Below are 24044 nucleotides of genomic sequence, written 5' to 3' on the forward strand. Positions count from 1 at the left end.
ATGAGTTATTTATAGTAAAAGCGATTAGTAGAAGATAAATGAGCTAAGCTGTACGCATCTAGCCTATGACTTATTTATGGTGAAAGCAATTAGTAGAAGATGAATGAGCTGAGCTGTACGCATCTAGCCTATGAGTTATTCATGGTGAAAGCGATTAGTAGAAGATGAATGCTATCTATTGTACATTAATGAGTCTAGTCTAGTGGATAGATAAAGAGGTTACAAAAACATAGACATTTAAAATGGTCTATGTCAGTTGTTTGTTGCCTTCCATATCTATATGATGCATCAGATTCTATATATTGTACATTAATGAGTCTAGTCTAGTGGGTAGATAAAGAGGTTACAAAAACATAGACATTTAAAATGGTCTATGTCAGTTGTTTGTTGCCTTCCATATCTATATGATGCATCAGATTCTATATATTGTACATTAATGAGTCTAGTCTAGTGGGTAGATAAAGAGGCTACAAAAACATAGACATTTAAAATGGTCTATGTCAGTTGTTTGTTGCCTTCCATATCTATATGATGCATCAGATTCTATATATTGTACATTAATGAGTCTAGTCTAGTGGATAGATAAAGAGGCTACAAAAACATAGAGATATGGTTTTTAAAAAATGACTTGATACAGTTATACTTCTTGTCATGATAAGCGTTATTAGAGCAGGTATATAATGTATTTCCTAATCATACGGATCTCTTGAACTCCCAAATGCTTAAACTGGTCTTAGCGACTCATTCGCAGTGGGGCTCACGCTGCTTGCGCACCGCCATTTGTTTAAAAAAACAGCTATTTTTAGCCGATTAAAAATTGCCTCACACTACTACACTAAAGCTTAAATAATAGTGCATATTATGATATATAATTTAAGAGAAAAGACAGAAAAAAAACCCAGTTAAATTATGTTTTAAAACATTTACTAGTCAACTGCTTACAGCATAGTGGCCATATTCTGGTCGTATTTTTGGTGAGGCCTTGCTTTAAATTCATCATTATCGTTAAACTCAACGGGTACATACAAAAGATGAATTTTCAAAGATTCTGGTATGTAATTTTTGTTTTGATTGGTTGAAAAAAACCCTTACAAAATTATAATTTGCATAACACTAAAAATCCAACATAGTGCGGACATTCAGATGATTTGGAATCCACCATTATCGTGAAGGGCTGAATTGTGTTCGCAGAAATGATATTTGATATTTTGTAGTGCGCAATAACTTTTCAAATTATTTGAACACCAACTGCTTTGATAAATGTTATGTTGACAACATTCTACCCATGTTATAATGGACGATTCAAGGCCCATTCCCAGTGATGACTCATTTTATGAGGGATTAGCAAATTTAGTGATAACGGTGGGTTAAAGGCTAAATTAAATTGCACTGTTTGGTTGAAAATAAAGGGAACAGAGATCCTTATGGTTTCATTATTGTTTGTATTACATAATTATCTCTAAAAATCTAAAAATAATCAACTAACCTGTCCCTAATGAGCTTGTAGCCTGAGGAGCAGCATTCTGGGTATCTATAAAAAATAAACATATGCATTAGTAAATAATCAAGAATACAGTATCACAATTGATTCAATACACTATTCTGCTAATGAAACTAAGATGAACTGTTTTATGCTATTCCACATCCTATTCATGTATTTCCAAACAAACTATCCATATGATACCCAATACACTTTAAATATAATCAACTAACCTGTCCCTAATGAGCTTGTAGCCAGAGGAGTAACAGTCTCTGTATCTACACAAAAAAAGATACATATTAGTAATAATCAAGAATACAGTATCACAATTGATTCAATACACTATTAAGGATAACAAACTAACATTAATGAGTCTAGTCTAGTGGGTAGATAAAGAGGTTACAAAAACATAGACATTTAAAATGGTCTATGTCAGTTGTTTGTTGCCTTCCATATCTACATGATCCATCATATGCTATCTATTGTACATTAATGAGTCTAGTCTAGTGGGTAGATAAAGAGGTTACAAAAACATAGACATTTAAAATGGTCTATGTCAGTTGTTTGTTGCCTTCCATATCTACATGATCCATCATATGCTATCTATTGTACATTAATGAGTCTAGTCTAGTGGATAGATAAAGAGGTTACAAAAACATAGACATTTAAAATGGTCTATGTCAGTTGTTTGTTGCCTTCCATATCTATATGATGCATCAGATTCTATATATTGTACATTAATGAGTCTAGTCTAGTGGGTAGATAAAGAGGCTACAAAAACATAGACATTTAAAATGGTCTATGTCAGTTGTTTGTTGCCTTCCATATCTATATGATGCATCAGATTCTATATATTGTACATTAATGAGTCTAGTCTAGTGGATAGATAAAGAGGCTACAAAACCATAGAGATATGGTTTTCAAAAAATGACTTGTGACAGTTATACTTCTTGTCATGATAAGCGCTATTAGAGCAGGTATATAATGTATTTCTTAATCATACAGATCTCTTGAACTCCCAAATGCTTAAACTGGTCTTAGCGACTCATTCACAGTGGGGCGCATGCTGCTTTCGCATCGCCATTTGTTTAAAAAAAAACAGCTATTTTTAGCCGATTAAAAATTGCCTCACACTACTACACTAAAGCTTAAATAATAGTGGATATTATGATATATAATTTAAGAGAAAAAAGAGAAAAAAAATCCAGTCAAATTATGTTTCAAAACATTTACTAGTCAACTTCTTACAGCGTAGTGGCCATATTCTGGTCGTATTTTTGGTGAGGCCTTGCTTTCAATTCATCATTATCGTTACGCAAAGGGTACATACAAAATATGAATATTCAAAGATTCTGGTATGTAATTTTTGTTCTGATTGGTTGAAAAAAACCCTTACAAAATTATAATTTGCATAACACTAAAAATCCAACATAGTGCGAACATTCAGAATCCACCATTATCGTGAAGGGCTGAATTGTGTTCGCAGAAATGATATTTGATATTTTGTAGTGCGCAATAACTTTTCAAATGATTGGAACACCAACTGCTTTGATAAATGTTATGTTGAAACATTCTACCCATGTTATAATGGACGATTCAAGGCCCATTCCCAGTGATGACTCATTTTATGAGGGATTAGCAAATTTAGTGATAACGATGGGTTAAAGGCTAAATTAAATTGCACTGTTTGGTTGAAAATAAAGGGAACAGAGATTCGTATGGTTTCATTATTGTTTGTATTACATAATTATCTCTAATAATCTAAAAATAATCAACTAACCTGTCCCTAATGAGCTTGTAGCCTGAGGAGCAGCAGTCTGTGTATCTATAAAAAATAAACATATGCATTAGTAAATAATCAAGAATACAGTATCACAATTGATTCAATACACTATTCTGCTAATGAAACTAAGATGAACTGTTTTATGCTATTCCATATCCTATTCATGTATTTTCAGACAAACTATCCATATGATACCCAATACACATTAAATATAATCAACTAACCTGTCCCTAATGAGCTTGTAGTCAGAGGAGTAGCAGTCTCTGTATCTACACAAAAAAGATATATATTAGTAATAATCAAGAATACAGTATCACGATTGATTCAATACACTATTAAGGATAACAAACTAACATTAATGAGTCTAGTCTAGTGGGTAGATAAAGAGGCTACAAAAACATAGAGATTTAAAATGGTCTATGTCAGTTGTTTGTTGCCTTCCATATCTACATAATGAATCAGATGCTATATCTACTGTACATTAATGAGTCTAGTCTAGTGGGGAGATAAAGAGGCTTCAAAAACATATATATAATAGAGATATGGTTTGCAAAAAATGGTTAAGACTTGTGACAGTTATGCTTTTTGTCATGATATTTATTTTATAATCGGACAAAAACCTTTGAGAAAAAACATTCATTGCCACAAATGAGTGGCTTTATAAAGCTCATAAGCTGTATTAGGACAGGTATGTAAAGTATTCCCTAATAGTTTCATCAAAGCTCATAAGCTGTATTATGACAGGTATGTAAAGTATTCCCCAATAGTTTCATCAAAGCTCACAAGCTGTATTATGACAGGTATGTAAAGTATTCCCTAATAGTTTCATCAAAGCTCACAAGCTGTATTATGACAGGTATGTAAAGTATTCCCTAATAGTTTCATCAAAGCTCACAAGCTGTATTAGGACAGGTATGTAAAGTATTCCCTAATAGTTTCATCAAAGCTCACAAGCTGTATTATGACAGGTATGTAAAGTATTCCCTAATAGTTTCATCAAAGCTCACAAGCTGTATTATGACAGGTATGTAAAGTATTCCCTAATAGTTTCATCAAAGCTCATAAGCTGTATTATGACAGGTATGTAAAGTATTCCCCAATAGTTTCATCTAAGCTCACAAGCTGTATTAGGACAGGTATGTAAAGTATTCCCTAATAGTTTCATCAAAGCTCATAAGCTGTATTATGACAGGTATGTAAAGTATTCCCCAATAGTTTCATCTAAGCTCACAAGCTGTATTATGACAGGTATGTAAAGTATTCCCCAATAGTTTCATCTAAGCTCACAAGCTGTATTAGGACAGGTATGTAAAGTATTCCCCAATAGTTTCATCTAAGCTCACAAGCTGTATTAGGACAGGTATGTAAAGTATTCCCCAATAGTTTCATCAAAGCTCATAAGCTGTATTATGACAGGTATGTAAAGTATTCCCCAATAGTTTCATCAAAGCTCACAAGCTGTATTATGACAGGTATGTAAAGTATTCTCCAATAGTTTCATCAAAGCTCACAAGCTGTATTAGGACAGGTATGTAAAGTATTCCCTAATAGTTTCATCAAAGCTCATAAGCTGTATTAGGACAGGTATGGAAAGTATTCCCCAATAGTTTCATCAAAGCTCACAAGCTGTATTATGACAGGTATGTAAAGTATTCTCCAATAGTTTCATCAAAGCTCATAAGCTGTATTATGACAGGTATGTAAAGTATTCCCTAATAGTTTCATCAAAGCTCATAAGCTGTATTATGACAGGTATGGAAAGTATTCCCCAATAGTTTCATCAAAGCTCATAAGCTGTATTATGACAGGTATGTAAAGTATTCCCTAATAGTTTCATCAAAGCTCACAAGCTGTATTATGACAGGTATGTAAAGTATTCCCTAATAGTTTCATCAAAGCTCATAAGCTGTATTATGACAGGTATGGAAAGTATTCCCCAATAGTTTCATCAAAGCTCATAAGCTATATTATGACAGGTATGTAAAGTATTCCCCAATAGTTTCATCAAAGGTCATAAGCTGTATTAGGACAGGTATGTAAAGTATTCCCCAATAGTTTCATCAAAGCTCATAAGCTGTATTAGGACAGGTATGTAAAGTATTCCCCAATAGTTTCATCAAAGCTCATAAGCTGTATTATGACAGGTATGTAAAGTATTCCCTAATAGTTTCATCAAAGCTCATAAGCTGTATTATGACAGGTATGGAAAGTATTCCCCAATAGTTTCATCAAAGCTCATAAGCTGTATTATGACAGGTATGTAAAGTATTCCCTAATAGTTTCATCAAAGCTCATAAGCTGTATTATGACAGGTATGTAAAGTATTCCCTAATAGTTTCATCAAAGCTCATAAGCTGTATTAGGACAGGTATGTAAAGTATTCCCCAATAGTTTCATCAAAGCTCACAAGCTGTATTATGACAGGTATGTAAAGTATTCCCTAATAGTTTCATCATTGTTTGTATTATTACAGTTCATTGTTTATATATCATTTGCACCAATGGTGAAATTTAAACGTCACCTCTATTTGATCTTTTTAACACCTCTTCTATTTTGCAACTTTTCAGCAACCCACAGCTTTCAAAGTCCAAAATCAAACTCCAGCTGTCTGTATATTTCTTAAGGTTAGGGAAGTTGTATCGTCCATCAAGAGTTTTTACCTCTGAATCTCTAAGACCTTTTCCAAGATTAAAAATCTCTATTGTGCGTGGTGAAAATGATGCTACCTTAAGCTTCGTCATATTTTTTAAAGCAGGAAGCTTTTCTTTAATGACTGACTGAAAGCCAAATTGTTCAGTTACTTTTATTGCTTCATACAGGACAGAAAGATTTGTTCGACTCAATTGTCCATTTGCAGATAAAAGAGTTAACAGTTCGATTGTACTGGTAACCCTTTTCACCTCTTCGATGTCATCTACTATTTCTATGAATAGAACTTGTAGCCTTTTAAGGAGACCACGATCATCAAACCATTCTGCAAAGTCAGCAATCAACTGTTTGAAATTATCCTCTGACAAATCTATACCGTTAAAAAAAAACAAGTTTCCAATATAAATGATATAAATTCAGTATAATTAGCATAATTGTTGTTAAATCATAATCATTTGAAATGACTAAGTATAATATCACTTTTCCATAGAAATAATACTGAATGGGACAGTTTACATAATTAAACAATCAAAAGACAAAGACACTGAGGCGTGTATAATTGCAAATAAAATAAATTGTGTGCATAGTTTTTATAATAGAAATATCTTTCTTAAATAAAACAAAATAATGTTGTTTACCAATGCTATCTACTTCGTTGTCTTCATTGGCTTCCTCTGAAAAGCAAAAATAAGAATGAAGTTTGTTATGCTAACCAACAAAAACAATTACATACTTTATATTCATAAAACATCTTACCAGCAGTTCTTTGAACTTTTGATAAAGAAGATTTTCCATTGCTGCCACTCGCATTTAAGCATTTTCTGATGTGTTTTTTTCTCTTTATAAAACATATATATAATATATATAACTTTATTCACAATCTCAGATTAATACAAAGTACATACAAAATTAATTGAAGTTGTGTAATGGGGTTAAGCTGTAAGCTAATGCTTTAGACGCAAAGCCCCTTAAAATGAAAAAAAAATTGAAATAAATAAATAATTAAATAAATAAAAACAGTATAATTTACCATATTAATTGTAACAATAAAAATACTAACAATATAAATGATGCAGTGATAATAACAAATCAAATGCCGAGAGAAAATGAATTAACCACTAGCTTAAAATTAAAGATAACTGGTAACAAACATATCATGAATTTTATGTTTGAACATACCAATACTGGTTAACATTTTAATGTCATTGGGTAGTGCGTTCCACACGTTAGTGCCTCTGTATGTAACTACAGATAAAGGTTAAAGTGCATCAACTGAAAATTTAAGTTTGTGAAATTGTATGTCACAAGTATCATTAGTTAAAGAACAAAAATAAGAATGTTTGCATGTTTTGTTTTATGTCATATGTATTATGGATTATTAGGCCTATACCTTGTTCTACTTCTATTTTGTTAAACAGTTTACGGTAACGTTTCACGTCCATTGCTTTGCTTCTACATGGCAACACATCTTGGTCAAATTTGCGAACAACCTGCATATGAGTATGTTCACTATTTAAACATGCACAACGGATGTACATCTTTACTTCAACACCACGTGCACCATTCTGACTTAAAACTTGCAATTCTTTTTCAAGGAAATTAAGGACCTAGAAAAAATAAAAAATATTTAAAATAATCTCAATAAAATGACTTTACTACATTTAAAATGATTTAAAGAGAAAAATAATAATACTTATATCTTGTCTTATCTTATATCTTATATTACATATTTACACAGACATTTATAATCATTCAAAAACAACCCAGGAGCTTATAAATTTACACTGACAAAACAAGCAAAATTATACTATTAACATTAGTTTATTTGGTACTTATAGTTTATAAAGTTACACTGACAAATATCATCAAGCAAGTAAATTATACTAGGCATAGATAACATTGTAAAATTCACACCCTAATGAAATTCAAAGTTTGTGCTAATTAAATGTAGCATAAAGTATTATAGTTTATTTGGTACTTATAGTTTACCTTCTTACAGATGCTAGGTTGTGGATCATCATCTTCAGGAGAGCTGCTTCCTGATTCTGTTTTCATGATGGTCGTTCTGACAATTGTTGTCTGCAATATAAAAAACAAATCAATTCCAAAGTGATTACCACTGATATCATTCCAGAAATGGCAATAAACCAAGTAAATTTAAAGTTACTGACAGTGTATATTTTAATTTCTGTTATATCCAGAAGATGGTGACCAACAAATACAGAGAATGGTTTAATAAACATATATAAACAACACAAGAACAATCCCCCAATATAATACTTGTGATTTTACTGGCATTCAAGGCATGATTGCATTATCAAGTTTACCTGGAACAAACGGCAATTGTTGATGGTAGCTACATTTAGAATGACAAGATGATGGCCATCAATGTTCAGTTCTACATGCTCGTAAGATAATCTAGGCTCATCATCTTCCATTTGAAATTCCTCGATAAATTTAGTTGCAACACGTTGAAAGAGATCATCTGGAAGGTAGCCATCAAAGTTATGAAAGAGAGAAACAGCACGCTTCTCTTCATATTTAGCAGCCTTTGTATCATCACGTTGGGGCTTTAGGCGTGAAAGAACATAGAACATTCGTCCAACATTCTATAGAAAAAAAAATAGAACATGAGTAGTAGATGGAATATATTAAAAAATAATTGAATTAAATATTTCAAATAAAATATAATACCTCTTTACTCCTTTTTTCACACATTAACCCAAAGGTTTGCATTAGAGACACAAAGAAGTCAATCATCTCATCTGACTCATCCTCCCAAATATGCCGCAACAGTTTTTCATCTAGTTTACCTTCGTTTAAATTTCTCCAAAGCTGTTTCAGAGATGGCTAAAAAAAGAAAAGCACAAAAGTGTAATTTGTCAATGCAACAAAGTAATTACTATTCTTCTGGTCACTAAAACCTCTCCAAAATTAGAAAAATATCTATTAGATAAGTGTATTACCATATACTTCAAGCCTAAAATTCAGCTACAATTCACTACCACTTGAAGGTAGAAAAGATGCATGGTCACCTCAAAATTCAGGTATATGTTTATTATGTAATTGTAATGAAAAGGAAACTGTATATCATTTCGTATTTGAATGCAAACGACTTTATGCATTTAAGACAACCAATACCCATGAACCTTAAAGATGAACTAAACAATAATAATCTATCCATGTTCTATAATAATAATAATAATAATAATAATAACAACTTTATTTAAAAACGGATGCAACACTTGAATCACCATATTGGTGTTTTTCACAAGGCCGTTACTTACTATAAAACTATTTATACTATTACACAAGTTATCATTTACAGTACAAAAAAAAAAAAAAAAAAAAGATTTCATGAAAAATATAGAGTTTCAAGTATATTTTATCTTTTGTCATTTATAATTTTTTTAAATATATGTATATTATTAGGAGCTTTAATTGCATTTGAGTTTATAGCATTTAAACTATTCCATAGCTTTGCGCCAGAATACGAGAAACTTTTCTTTTTATACTCAGTGTTTGCCTTATGTAAACTTAGAATATCTTTTGATCTAGTATTATATGTGACTGCTTCGTTGTAATATTGTTTTTCTTCTAAATTAGGCCAATTTAAATCTTTGAGCGTCTGTGAGCTAGAGTCATAGTGTACCTCCCGCTCTATTTTGGAGTACTTGGAGTTTATAATTGAGGGTTTGATTACAACGACCCCATACTACATTGCAGTAGTCAAAATGGTGGGCAATGATAGATTTGTACACTAATGATTGAATATTTTGAGGGAAAATATTGCTGCATTTTTTTTAGATAGTACAGACCTGATATTACTTTATTTTTCACCTGATCTATTTGTTTATGTTTTAAATTTTCATCGATAATGACACCTAAATGTTTACAGCTATTTACTTTTTCAAGTTTTGTACCGTCTATATTAATATTAATATCCATGTTAATCAATTTATTTATTTGATGTGTTCCTAAAATCATATATTCAGTCTTTTTAACGTTTAGACTTAATTTGTTACTTGCTAACCATAGTTGTACATGTTTTAGATCAGTATTTACTTTGCTTATTATATCGTGTATGTCTTTAGATGCATAATATAACGCAGTGTCATCTGCGTACATGCTTACATTTACATGGGAAACTGAGTTAGGTAGATCATTAATATACATGATAAATAGAAGGGGCCCTAATATTGATCCCTGAGGGATTCCACAAACACTATTAGACTTTACCGAATCAACATTATTAATATTAGTAATATGTGTACGATTTGTTAAATAATTTTCAAACCATTTGATAACATGATTAGCAAAATTAAAATTGTGTAGTTTTTTATTAGTATCTGGTGATTAACAGTGTCGAAAGCTTTTTTGAGATCAAGCATTATTAGTCCTATGTATTTACCATTTTCAATACTGTCAATCCAATCTTCATTTATATTTATTAATGCCGATGATGTCAAGTAATTTGGCCTAAATCCAGATTGTTGATTGTATAATTTAGGGTTGATTTGTGGATAGAGTTGGGAATTGTTTTCTACTAGCTCTCTAGATCTTAAATCCTTGATGATCTTAAAATCCATAATGAATTCAAAACCACACCAATTCAATTAACCCATGATAAATATGATTTAGCAAGTAATATTTTTGAAAAACATTTTAAAATATTTCTGACAATGGCAGAACACACGAATGCTATATATAATGCAATTCCTTCTCAAACTTAATTTTTAGGCCATAAGCAGTAGCTGTAAAAAGGCCTAGAAAATGAATTTCGTTCCGACATTCAGGGTCTACATTTTGAAAGTTAATATTGTGAAATAAATATGTTATCCACACTATATCAAAAGTTCTCCACAAAATATCCAGTTAATTTCGAGCAATAGCCCTTCAATTATAGCCTTTTTTTATGTCTTTACAAATAATACTTGACCAAGTGTTATTATATTTACCATGTGGGTAGTCAAGTGGATTGTAAACACGTATGTTTCTATTTCCTGTATGACTTCTTGAGATTTCTCATCGTATACAGCGAGTACTACAAAACGCCGACATAAAAGTATTTCATAGTGCAGTCAACAAGTTGTCACACAAGGAAAAACCAGCTAAACACAGTCAACCTGGTGTATACTGCATCCCATGTGAATGTGGAAAGGTATACATTGGGGAACCTGGACACGACCTTCAAACCAGGCTCAAAGAACATCAAGGCCATGCCAGAAGAGGAGAGCAAGACAAATCATCAGTAGTTATGCATTCTCACAAACAACAACACCGAGTTAATTGGAAAGATGCTGAACTAATTGCTACCGTTCCTTCTTGGCATTCCAGACTAACCAGGGAAGCTATTGAAATCTACAAACACAACACTGTTCATCAAGATATTGGATTTGTTATTAGTGACATTTGGCTATCTTTATTCAACAAGAATCTTCATCGACAGTAAACAATGCCATAGTTTCTGGCCAGTTTACATTTCACAACCCAGTCAGGACACATGGTCTTGTTTGGCCAGTCCACACCCAACTTTGAGACAATGCTATTGTTTTTTAGCTTGTCTCACCCTGCTTTTTACACCTATCAGAAACAATGCTCTTCTATATCAAGTTTCAATCCTTCCCACTTTGTGAACTTGCCATTCTTTCTGGCTTTCACACCAGTCCCACCCTTTCCACTTATATTCCAAGTTTCCTGGACTTTCTGCATTCTCACTCCTGAGGACGATCAAAGTATATTGATCGAAACATTGAGAAACTCACAGTTCTTTTCAGAACTAATACACATGGTGTACCGCAAACTTGATATCAACATTTGATTTCGCCATGCTAACCTTCAAACAATAAACTGATTTGTTTTATTATGTAATTTTGTGACTTATATATGTTATCCTTTGTTACAATTCTCTTCACCTGATAATGGGCTATGCCCGAAACATGTCGTAAAAATAAACTTATATTGAGGCAGTTTTAACTTATTTGATCTTGATTTTTTTCTATATCCTGCCTATGCATGCTCTTTGATTTATATTTATATATATACAGTTACAGTATACACGTACAAAGTACAAATCAGTAAAATCATATAAAATAATGGGAAAACAACTGTAATAAATTATCCTTTAATTACATATTTTAAGTATTAATTTCTAAGAAGAAAAAATAGGCTGAAATGTGTTATATTTTGTATGTTCATCTACTTTTTAATACTAAAAGCTTGTTGTGATATAATAAAAGCTGATTGAAATCGAATTGAAAAATAGTGTGGTAAACATATATAGGCCCTAGACACCAAGGACTCAGACCATGCCTGGTTTTGTTTAGCCTAACTAGGTTTTCAACATGGGCCTAAGCACTATTACGAAGAGTTTTGTATGGTTTTCTTGCAAATATTAATCATCTGTTTATAATTGTCGGTTTGACTGCCGTTATTAGACATTCAGCATTATTAGCCTAGCGTAGTATGTTGCTACCCCTCTCAGTCCTAACCTAGCTAGGAAGTATATTGAAAGTCAGTAGCTAACTACACTCTAGCTAAGCTAGAGCCTAGATAGGACGTTGGCTAGGCTAGCTATCTTTTAGCCTCTCTTCTCTAAACTGTGTTTCTAACAAACTATAATCATACACCATGTTGAGCAGGAAACAATTTTCAAACAAACATATAATTATCATCTTCTTTCGCTAAAATGTCTGTTTACAACGTTTGTTTAAGTAGCAAAATAAACCAAACTTCCTCGACTCGCGAAGAATACATGTGTTGATTTTTTACACACTTCTGCACTCCGTGCGTTATGGGGATTCCCTAATCTGTAATCATACTATGATTGGTGAAATACAATCACGTGGTACAGATTTTTGGATGTTGCGGATAATTTTGAACATGTTTCCTTCACGGGACCAAATCACCGATACATCCCGATGTATATCAAAATAGAGTACCAAAATCAATCGATAATTTCTCAAAATTGACACACATGATTGTGGAGAACTTTTGATATGTTGTTAAAAAATATTATATAAAATTAACATTGTAAATATGTTAAGAAATTCTAGACCCCTAACACTGGAACAAGATGAAACAATACGATTTACTGCTTATGGCCTATTTGTACATTTCTTAGTTTTTAATCTTTCTCAGTTTACTTCAATCATTTGTTTTTTTCTATATAAGCTTTATAGTTTTTTTTAGCGGTTTATCATGTAAATATTTTGTAATTTTTTAAATGTTTATTCAGACTGTGCCTCGGATATAAAAGAGATACAATCAAGTTCAGTTCAAGTTACGGATGAGAAAATAAGCAGAACAAGATAGACCAGGTGGTGATTATGTCAAATGTCACAATTGCAACTAGTAGGTATTCTAGCGATCGGTGGAAAGAAAGATTCGTTTGTAAAACAGAAACCATAGTTCGAAGAATTACTAATTTGTTGATATCTTCTCCCGAAATAAACAATTATACCATTTACAACTACGACTATTAAAGGGATCACACTTTGTTGGGTCCACATTATGTGGTGTCCTCTTTAATAGGGGTTCTACAACTAAGCTCTATTAAAGGGATCACAATTTGTTGGGTCCACATTATGTGATGTCCTCTTTAATAGGGGTTCTACAACTAACCTCTATTAAAGGGATCACACTTTGTTGGGTCCACATTATGTGGTGTCCTCTTTAATAGGGGTTCTACAACTAAGCTCTATTAAAGGGATCACACTTTGTTGGGTCCACATTATGTGGTGTCCTCTTTAATAGGGGTTCTACAACTAACCTCTATTAAAGGGATCACACTTTGTTGGGTCCACATTATGTGATGTCCTCTTTAATAGGGGTTCTACAACTAAGCTCTATTAAAGGGATCACACTTTGTTGGGTCCACATTATGTGGTGTCCTCTTTAATAGGGGTTCTACAACTAAGCTCTATTAAAGGGATCCCACTTTGTTGGGTCCACATTATGTGATGTCCTCTTTAATAGGGGTTCTACAACTAACCTCTATTAAAGGGATCACACTTTGTTGGGTCCACATTATGTGATGTCCTCTTTAATAGGGGTTCTACAACTAAGCTCTATTAAAGGGATCACACTTTGTTGGGTCCACATTATGTGGTGTCCTCTTTAATAGGGGTTCTACAACTAAGCTCTATTAAAGGGATCACACTTTGTTGGGTCCACATTATGTGATGTCCTCTTTAATAGGGGTTCTACAACTAAGCTCTATTAAAGGGATCACACTTTGTTGGGTCCACATTATGTGGTGTCCTCTTTAATAGGGGTTCTACAACTAAGCTCTATTAAAGGGATCACACTTTGTTGGGTCCACATTATGTGGTGTCCTCTTTAATAGGGGTTCTACAACTAAGCTCTATTAAAGGGATCACACTTTGTTGGGTCCACATTATGTGATGCCCTCTTTAATAGGGGTTCTACAACTAAGCTCTATTAAAGGGATCACACTTTGTTGGGTCCACATTATGTGATGTCCTCTTTAATAGGGGTTCTACAACTAAGCTCTATTAAAGGGATCACACTTTGTTGGGTCCACATTATGTGGTGTCCTCTTTAATAGGGGTTCTACAACTAACCTCTATTAAAGGGATCCCACTTTGTTGGGTCCACATTATGTGATGTCCTCTTTAATAGGGGTTCTACAACTAAGCTCTATTAAAGGGATCACACTTTGTTGGGTCCACATTATGTGATGTCCTCTTTAATAGGGGTTCTACAACTAACCTCTATTAAAGGGATCACACTTTGTTGGGTCCACATTATGTGATGTCCTCTTTAATAGGGGTTCTACAACTAAGCTCTATTAAAGGGATCACACTTTGTTGGGTCCACATTATGTGGTGTCCTCTTTAATAGGGGTTCTACAACTAACCTCTATTAAAGGGATCACACTTTGTTGGGTCCACATTATGTGATGTCCTCTTTAATAGGGGTTCTACAACTAAGCTCTATTAAAGGGATCACACTTTGTTGGGTCCACATTATGTGATGTCCTCTTTAATAGGGGTTCTACAACTAAACTCTATTAAAGGGATCCCACTTTGTTGGGTCCACATTATGTGATGTCCTCTTTAATAGGGGTTCTACAACTAAGCTCTATTAAAGGGATCACACTTTGTTGGGTCCACATTATGTGGTGTCCTCTTTAATAGGGGTTCTACAACTAAGCTCTATTAAAGGGATCACACTTTGTTGGGTCCACATTATGTGGTGTCCTCTTTAATAGGGGTTCTACAACTAACCTCTATTAAAGGGATCACACTTTGTTGGGTCCACATTATGTGATGTCCTCTTTAATAGGGGTTCTACTGTAATGCACAAGCATATTTGCTTTTATGTATTAGAATATACAGTAGTAAAATTTAAATGGTGTAAATTTGAATAAATTTGATTCTATTTTAAAATTCATTAACTTTCATTATGGTGACAGTATATATATTAGGCTCCAGGACAAAAAGTTTTCTTTGTGGTAGACATTACATTTTTAAGCTAAATTCATCACATAAAAACATTATCACAATGTTTAGGTCAGATTATTCACAAAAGTATAGTGCATAATATTACTAACCTGAAGCTTGGGATCAATAACTGTGATGATTGTTTTAAACTTGTCAACTACTCCCATCAAATCTATAACAATTTTTTCTTTGAGGATCTTGTCATCTGGGTAGAACAGAATCTCGCCAATGTCATGTAAGTACTCCAGAAGCACTTGGTTATTGATGATCTTACAACGGACAAGTAAATCATTTATCTAGAAGGCAAATAAACATAACAATTAAATAAAATTAAATTCTAAAAGTTGAGAGTTTAACCAACATTGTAATTTGTGCTACTGTGTTTGTTAAACAGCATATTGGAAATAATACTAAAAGTTACTACAAGGACATTTTTTTCATAATCATGAAAGGGTTAAAATTGAAATTTGCAACTTATTAAATCATTTTGTATTTCTGAACAATGTTACAATGGCATTTTGGTATGTTGTCTACCATAAGTCTATCATAAGTTGGTTAGATAATTTTAAATAATTTGAAATTTGAAATTATTTTATTAATGTTTAAATATGATTCTAATTGTTATATAGTTCTTATATATATATATATGTATATTTCATCCTGTAATTGGTGTACAATAAATACAATTTAAAAAAAAATAAAAAAAAAATAAAAAAAAATAAAATTACACCGTTCTGTTACCGATGACATTCGTCATAAACAGTCGATTAACACTGACAAAAAAAGCAAGTTTAACATTATACCCTCATGGGGAAAATTACAATAAACCAACATGTTTCCAATACACTTTTAAATGCAGGTGACCATGATGGTTACAATGATAGTTGTTTTAAACAATCAACTATGTATTATCCTCAACTAAAATTGACAGAAAAACAGGGTTTAATGTATTTATTCTAAACAAATGTAACTGGTTATTGTTTTCAAACAATTTTTACCTACACTAAACTGTAAAGATATATAATTGAGATCAAGCTGAAAGAAAGAAAAATATATTTCTAACCTCAGACGTTGGTAGATACAGTTCTTTCCTTAGCTGTTGTATTTCTTGCATTACTTGCAGCCATTTGATTGGCAAAGTGCGAATCATCATCTGGACAAATTTTTGTATTTGTAGAATGATTTTAGAAGCACCGCTCTTATCAAATGAGAAACTGTTTTCTATTGTAAATACCTCTCCTTGATACACCATGTCCTCAAATGGTTTTCCTTCCAGGGCTTTCCAAAGTATATTCTCTATTTCCTTTACCTAAAATAAATAACATCATATTGGAATTATACTTACGTCAGGGGAAGATTTACAGTGTGCCTAGCCAACCCCAACCCCTTTTGTAAAGTGCAAAAAGTGTTTCATTTAAGTTATGTTACACATTTACGTACCCAGTGTACATTGTATAATTATACCAATATATGAAAACAAATTCAAAATGTGTGCTAAATCATAGATATTTGTATACCCTTTTATTTGTTTTATTATATCCAAATGAAAAAAAAATTAAGTTAAGTTAATCAGTTAATCATAAGCCAGCACAGTACAGTAGTATGCTCATGACATGACGTATAAAACAATCATACATGATTGCCAATGTTAGAGATGAAACTACATATTGTTTCCAATGAATTAATGACAATATACAATTTTGTAATGTTTAAAAGGAAATGTGATGACATATGTACCCTTTGTTGTCTTTCTTGTTCAGTTTCACCAAGGCTCTCATAATGTGTACCAATCAGCATTATTTTGTTTTTCTGTCCTTTTCTTACGTTTACAAAAACTGAACGAATCCAAAACAGAATGGATTCAAGATTTGTCATTCTATGTTCATACATTTTTCTCTATATCATAAAAAAAAAGACAAACACCATGGAATATTAAATCCATCTAGGTTTTTAAAAGAATATAGCAAATTATCCTAATATTGTAGTATTTATAGTATCACAAATCTATAGAATTAAGGTGTTATGTTCATTATATTAGTTTTGTAAACAGTTATTTCAGGTACCTGAAGAAAACAAAAACTTAATTTAGTAATTATATAACATATATGAAATTTGAAAGCCGTAATAACATTTTTAGAAACTACTTACACTTGTTGGATCCAGAACTTTAGCTGGGGCATTAAGATCTTCATTCAGGTTAAATACCACACATACAACAGCATAAGATACCATAAATATCTAGGAGAAATCAACAAAACTCTTTGTCAATACTTAAACATAGTTTTACAGTGTTGTGTTTACAGTATATAGAAAGCTCTACTAAAGTTTTCTACACACTTGTTTCAAATTCTTATTTAAAAAAAATACTGGCATTGGAGAATATTGATCATCTTCAATTAATGCTGTAGACTTAAATACTCTTTAGTACAAATACTATTGTAGTACTAAATGACGATATATGTTATCTGTACAGTATAATGTAGTATAATATATCTGATACTGACAAAAAGTTAACTTAAATTTAAGATGATAACATTTTCTTGGAGTTGTTTTTTTAAAAAACTATATTATATAGGGCTAAGATTGACATTGCACACTAAGAGTTGAAAACTAAATTCTAACAAAATATATTTACCCGTTGTATCACATGGTAAATTGGCTGACCTCCAAAGTCCCAGATATTCATAATATTCAATTTAGACTCGTTGCTATTCCCTTTAGACTCTTTGCTAAGTTTCTTTTCAACTTTGTTCAAGATACTGTCAGGTGGTTCTGGTTTTCCTTGGTCTGTTTTGTGATAAAAATCAAATATTGGTTTCAATTGATAGAAGTTGATAGAATTTTCAGGAGTAAGATTTTTACTTTCAAATGTTAAAAATGTTTTCATTAATAATAAGATTTCTTTAATTTAATTTTAAATATTGGTGTAATTTTTTCACTGTGTGTATTTTACACACTCAAATGTATTTATTTATTTATAATATACCATAATATACTATACATGATGTTCATCAGGTTTTCAGTAGAAAGTGAAGAAGCTGTTCATGTAAATAACAATGAAAATGTCATAGTAACTTTTTACTATGTACTGCAATTTTATAAAATTCTAAATTCTGATTCTATATTCTTATACTATAATATATTTTTATATATTGTTATTATTTTCCTTAGAGTATTCTGGAGACCATAGAAAAAAAACCAAAAATAACTATTTCACTTGCAAAAAATTTAACCAAAACCCACTCAAAATTTGAATACTTTTTGCTTTGTTTTACAGTTTTTTCAGGTAAATAATTTTTTAGGTTATCCAATTTTTGGTCAAAGTGAATAACTGTTATGTGACAGTAATAGCATTCAACAAAACAATTTTTAGGTGGACAATATATCAATCTATATATAAATTTATGGTAAGGGCAAAATTCAGTAAATCGCGCGTTACTTCTAGAATGTTATTCGATGGATATAAAGTTGGTTTGTACTTTGGGTACTGATTTTAACCACCTGATATAACCCTTTTTTTACTAATTAAATTGAGTTAGATAATTAGTTATTGACAATTGAAATGAATCTAGGTTCAACGATTTGCCCAAAATAGGGGTGTTTAAAACGAGGATGCTTCGCATTTACCTATCCCCTTCTACGATAATTGATTTTAATAACTGAAAATCGGTTGAACAGCTCGAGTACAGCATCATAATCTTAAAGACAGGCCGATTATCGTGTATTGATTTGCGATAAATGGAATATTCCAATATAATTATTTGGTTTAAGCTAACACTAACATTTATGGGCCATTTGGGAACAAACCTAAAACCTTTAGATATAGTATTGCAATACCGTAAATCTTCTAATAGTAACCCCCACTCTAATAGTAACCCCTTTCTATAGTAACCCACCTTATAAGTCAATCTATAATAATAACCCATTACTCTAATAGTAACCTATGGGGTTAATATTGGAGTCACAAAAACTATTGACAAAATGACATTATGAATACTGGTCGTTTATGATGCAGCTGTATTTTGAAAATAAAGAGATAATGCATGTTGATCTCGGGAGTGGGGGAGGATTGAGTGTTTTTGAGTTTATAAAATAAAGTTAGAGTTCAAACAAATTTGTTTATTCGTACTGTTATTTTGCTATGATTTGCTGACCGCAAAGGTTGGGGTGGGTTACTACAGTATATTCAAGTGCCTGATTTAAGATTAGTAATAGTAACCCACTACTCTAATAGTAACCCCCCTTCTAATAGTAACCCACCCTAAAAAACAATCAAAGAATAATAACCCAGGGTTACAATTAGAAGATTTACGGTACTTGGGCAATACTGTAAACACGTATTAACCATTTTTGGTCGCAATCTGAATTTCTTACTATGAGTGTGGGTACTGTTAGATATATATACCCATGTACAAAAAAGTGATATAGAACGCACAATAAACAAATAAACGTTATTATTGACAGTTGCTTTTCGTTTGTTTGTATTAATTAAAAATTAGGCCTACAACAAATATAAACGTCATAGTGGTGTATCGTTACTTTTGACTATGACACTGACAGTTTTAACAAAGTATTAAATCTCAAATGTTTTACTGTATTTAGTGGTATATTATTTATAGGCCTATAAAACATGAATAAAACTGAGTGGATAAAGAATATATGTAACAAGGCCATATACATGGCTGCAGTAGCGTGCTCAAATTTGAGTAGTAGTAGTAAGCTGTAGAGTTGCATTGCATGCGACTACAAATTGTTCCTCTTTTACCCATCCTTTTCCCCATGTTACATACAAAACATAAATTTAAAAAAGTTTAAAACAAATTTGGTTTGTTTAAATCAAAAATTTTTCGGAAGTAGGCCTATATCCCAAGGTGCTAATTTTAGTTGACTACATAAATCATCGTTTAATTTATTTAATAAATCATCGTGTCTATTTATTCGTTTATGTAAACGACAATGTATTATAGTCCTGCGGTACGTACATTTGAAATCGCCAGTTTTTTTACGTGGAAATTATTGTGTATTCGAGAACCATCTAGTATATATAAAATATACAAATGCAGCAATTATTGAAATGTTTAAAACACAAACATTTTTATCATCTACAAGTATGCTGACTACTGAAGTGAAACTGAAAAAAAATAAATCCAGTACGGCATAGAAATGACTGTGACCAAACACAAAAGTAACTTTTCTTGGTTAAAAAAAGGAATAAAAAAGAAGTTTACCATTTTTCGTTTCATGCTTTCTTGCTGATGCTTCTGTATCTTCACTCTGGCTTCCATTTTCTTCTGCAATTACTACAAAAAAATAAATTGCACAAAATGATTAAATTATTTGCACACATTTTTTTTTTGTAAACTTTGTTTTCAACCACCTTTTTTTAACTTTTCGTTTAAAAACTCTGAACTTTCAAGAAGTATGTAGTTGCAAAAGTGTAGATTCGACATAAATTATTGTTATGTAATTAACTGGATTAACAAATACTGGATGAAATTATTTTCATTACTGTTTTTTATTTATTATTATTATTATTATTATGCTTATGTGTTTAAATGGCGTATATTTCCAGAAAATACATTTTATGAGAAAAAGTCAAGGTGCTTAATGGTAAAATTATTTTTTCTTATTTGCAAATTTCTGGTCACTATTAATGTTCTCTGGGCCAGGGTCTACTTTAATGTTCTTTTTCATAGTCAAAATTAACCATTAGATGTATAGAATTTGACTTGAGACAGTTTTATCATCGATCAGCGACTAAAAATAAAACATTTCCTTTTTTTTGTTTTACCACATTCAATTTCCTGCTTGTTGATGATTTGATTGTATCCTTCATTTGTTACAGTACAATGTTTTTAAAATGTAATTTAATAAATATACAAACATTCTGTTCATTTTAATATTGTATCAAAACTAAGAATAATAAACTCAATACTGCGTATAAATCATGTGACTGATAAGTGCAAAAGGTAATCTTTCTTGGTTTATAAATTGGACAAGTTTTACCAGGTTCTGTTTCCTGCTTCATTGTTGCTGATTCTCCTGTGTTTTCTCCCTTGCCTTCACTCTGGCTTCCATCTTCCCCTAGAACAATAATTTGGTTTTTTAATGTCAATATGTTTTGTTTTTGTCTATTATATAATTTGTTGCTGTAATTAATTAAAGTGTTTTATGCAATCTTACAGTATCCCTTGTTTATTTATACAGTACAATGTTAAATATATTTAATATATTACTTAAAAATCAAAATATTAAACCCAATACTGCATAGAAATCATGTGACAGACCAAGTGCAAAAGATAATCTTTCTTAGTTAAAAAATTGAAAAAAACAAAACAAGAAGATGTTATACCAGGTATTGTTTCTTGCTTCATTGCTGATTCACGTGTGTCTTCCTTATGGCTTCTATTTTCCTCTAAAACAATTGTTAACAAAAATTTAAAAATGTTTTTTTTTTCAATATCATTGTTAGCCTTTTACATTATATAACTTAAAATTTAGAATATTGAGTTTCCTTTATGCTTGTATCAAATTTCTTACTATCTTTTGCTGTAATTACCTGCTCCAGGGAGTTAGTTAGTTCTCAAAGTTTTTATCCAGGAATCTCACCAAATTTGGACGTAGTGATCTACTGTATGTCTCAAAATATTGCTAGAGTTGGATTATGATATTGACAGTGTAGGGTCAAAATTCAAGGTCGCAATTCACAAAATACAGTACTATTTATCATAATTTACTGTCTACAGGCCACACTTTTTATCCAAATCTTTCGAAAAACTGACACAATTATCTATGATCTATCATCTAAAGGTAGATTAGTTTTGAAGAGCAATTAAGGTCAAATATTTGTTTATTATATTTCATTGTGGCCAACAGTTTCCATAATAACCTTGAGAAGAACTTGACCATAAGTTTCAGAATAAAATGTCACATCACAAAACAATTAAAATTAAATGTGATTAAAAAAAATATTTCTTGGTGTAAAAATTGGAAAAAAAATGTTTTACCAGGTTGTGTTTCCTGTTTCATTGCTGATTCTCCTGTTTCTTTACTCTCGCTTCTAATTTCCCCTAAAAACAATTGTTAAAAAATGTCAAAATTGTTTTTTTTTGTCTATATTTATAATTTTTAGTCCTTTAAAATTTACAAAGTTGAGTTTCATTCATTCTTGTATCCAATTTATTATTTATACAGTACATACACAATGTTTTAAAACATTTAACTACACAAATTTATAACATTCTGTTCATTTTGAATTGTATCAAAACTGATAATAATAAACCCAATATTGTATAGAAATCATGTGACTATGACTAATTCCAAAAGGTAACCTTTCTTGGTTCACAAATTGAAATAAAAAACAAGAAGATGTATACCAGATTCTGTTTTCAGCTTCATTGCTGAAGCTCCTGTAGAATTTTCTTCTCTTTGGCGTATTTCCTCTAAAACAATTGATTAAAAACATTTTGTTTATTAAAAAAGGTAATGTTCTAAAAAAAAATGTTAAATTGATATTTGTTACACTTTTTAAAATATCGTATTGTAGGAATTATTGTCTTGTTGGCAATAAGTGAAACTGACAATAATAAACCCAATAGCATAGAAATCATGTGACAGACACAAAAGGTAACCTGTCTTGATTTGAAACTGAATTTGTTCTATTTCATTTTTTACCAGGTTCCGTTTCCTCCTTTGTTGCTGGTAGCCCTCCGGAGTCTTCTTTTTTCTGGCTTCTATTTTCCTCTAAAAAAAAATTCAGCATTTTTAGTCTTTTACATGGTATAACTTACAATTTGAAAAGTTGATAAACAATCATAAATTAGGGCAATGCCTGAAGTATTAACTTTGTTAAAATTCACATTTAAGATTATTACAATTCTGTGTTACTATCAATTTTAGTTTTCTAAACAATTTTTTTTTTCTAAAAATAAAACTTTAGGTATACTATTTTGTTTACTAAATCTTCCATTCGATTTTAGAAGGAATAATTTTATTTCAAATTTACTAGGTTCAGTTTTCGGCTTTTTTGATTCTTTTCTTTGGTTTACTTCTTTCAATTTTTCCACCATGACATCAGCAACAGCATCTTCATATTTTTCTAAAGCTTAAAAAAAATGTAATTAACTTTTAAGTAACTTTCTTATTCTCTTCTTTCTAGCATTCATAGTGGTTTAAAAACCACACTGTTTATTCACCTGTTTAATTAAGAAAAAAATTAATCAAAATAATAGATTTGCTTGAAATATGATATAAAACAGTGTTTGTTGATACACTGCATTTTTACTACATATTTGATTAATATTTACTAGTTGTTTTCGTAGTTTCATAGTTTATTTATTTTGGGATGTAATTACAAAGTCAGGGTAGGAAGTATTTTTGAGATATAAGTGGCGAAGGTCTAAACAATTGCAAAATAAAGTTCTGAACTTAACTTTATGTCCTATCTTTTGAATTGTAATTTTAAACATTTAGGAGAAGGTGGGGCTTGAATCTGTCTATCAATGAAAGAGATCAATGTTTTGAAACCTAAATTTGTAACAGGAAATATAGCTAATTCAATAATAGCTTCTACTACATTCGATAATCCATTTTATGTTTAACATTGAATTTAGTAGGGAATTGTGCAGAGAAAAAAACATGCAGAAACTATTTCTGCTCATAAACA

At 31.2% G+C, this 24044-nt stretch overlaps 2 protein-coding genes across 2 annotated transcripts in view; both read right to left on the bottom strand.

Moving 5' to 3' along the window:
• The window catches only part of LOC144835455 (uncharacterized), a 43607-nt gene that overhangs the window by 10329 nt on the left and 9234 nt on the right, over nt 1-24044 (bottom strand). The window lies entirely within an intron of this gene.
• LOC144836193 (uncharacterized) lies at nt 7221-8016 on the bottom strand. Its single transcript, XM_078691434.1, has 2 exons — nt 7902-8016; nt 7221-7519 (listed from the first exon to the last, which is right to left on the bottom strand). The coding sequence occupies exons 1-2, from the start codon at nt 7965-7967 to the stop codon at nt 7226-7228; spliced, it is 360 nt and encodes a 119-aa protein (XP_078547560.1). The 5' UTR covers nt 7968-8016; the 3' UTR covers nt 7221-7225.

The sequence above is a fragment of the Antedon bifida genome, chromosome 2, assembly GCF_963402885.1.
Source record: "Antedon bifida chromosome 2, ecAntBifi1.1, whole genome shotgun sequence".
In the NCBI taxonomy this organism is placed as follows: Eukaryota; Metazoa; Echinodermata; class Crinoidea; order Comatulida; family Antedonidae; genus Antedon; species Antedon bifida.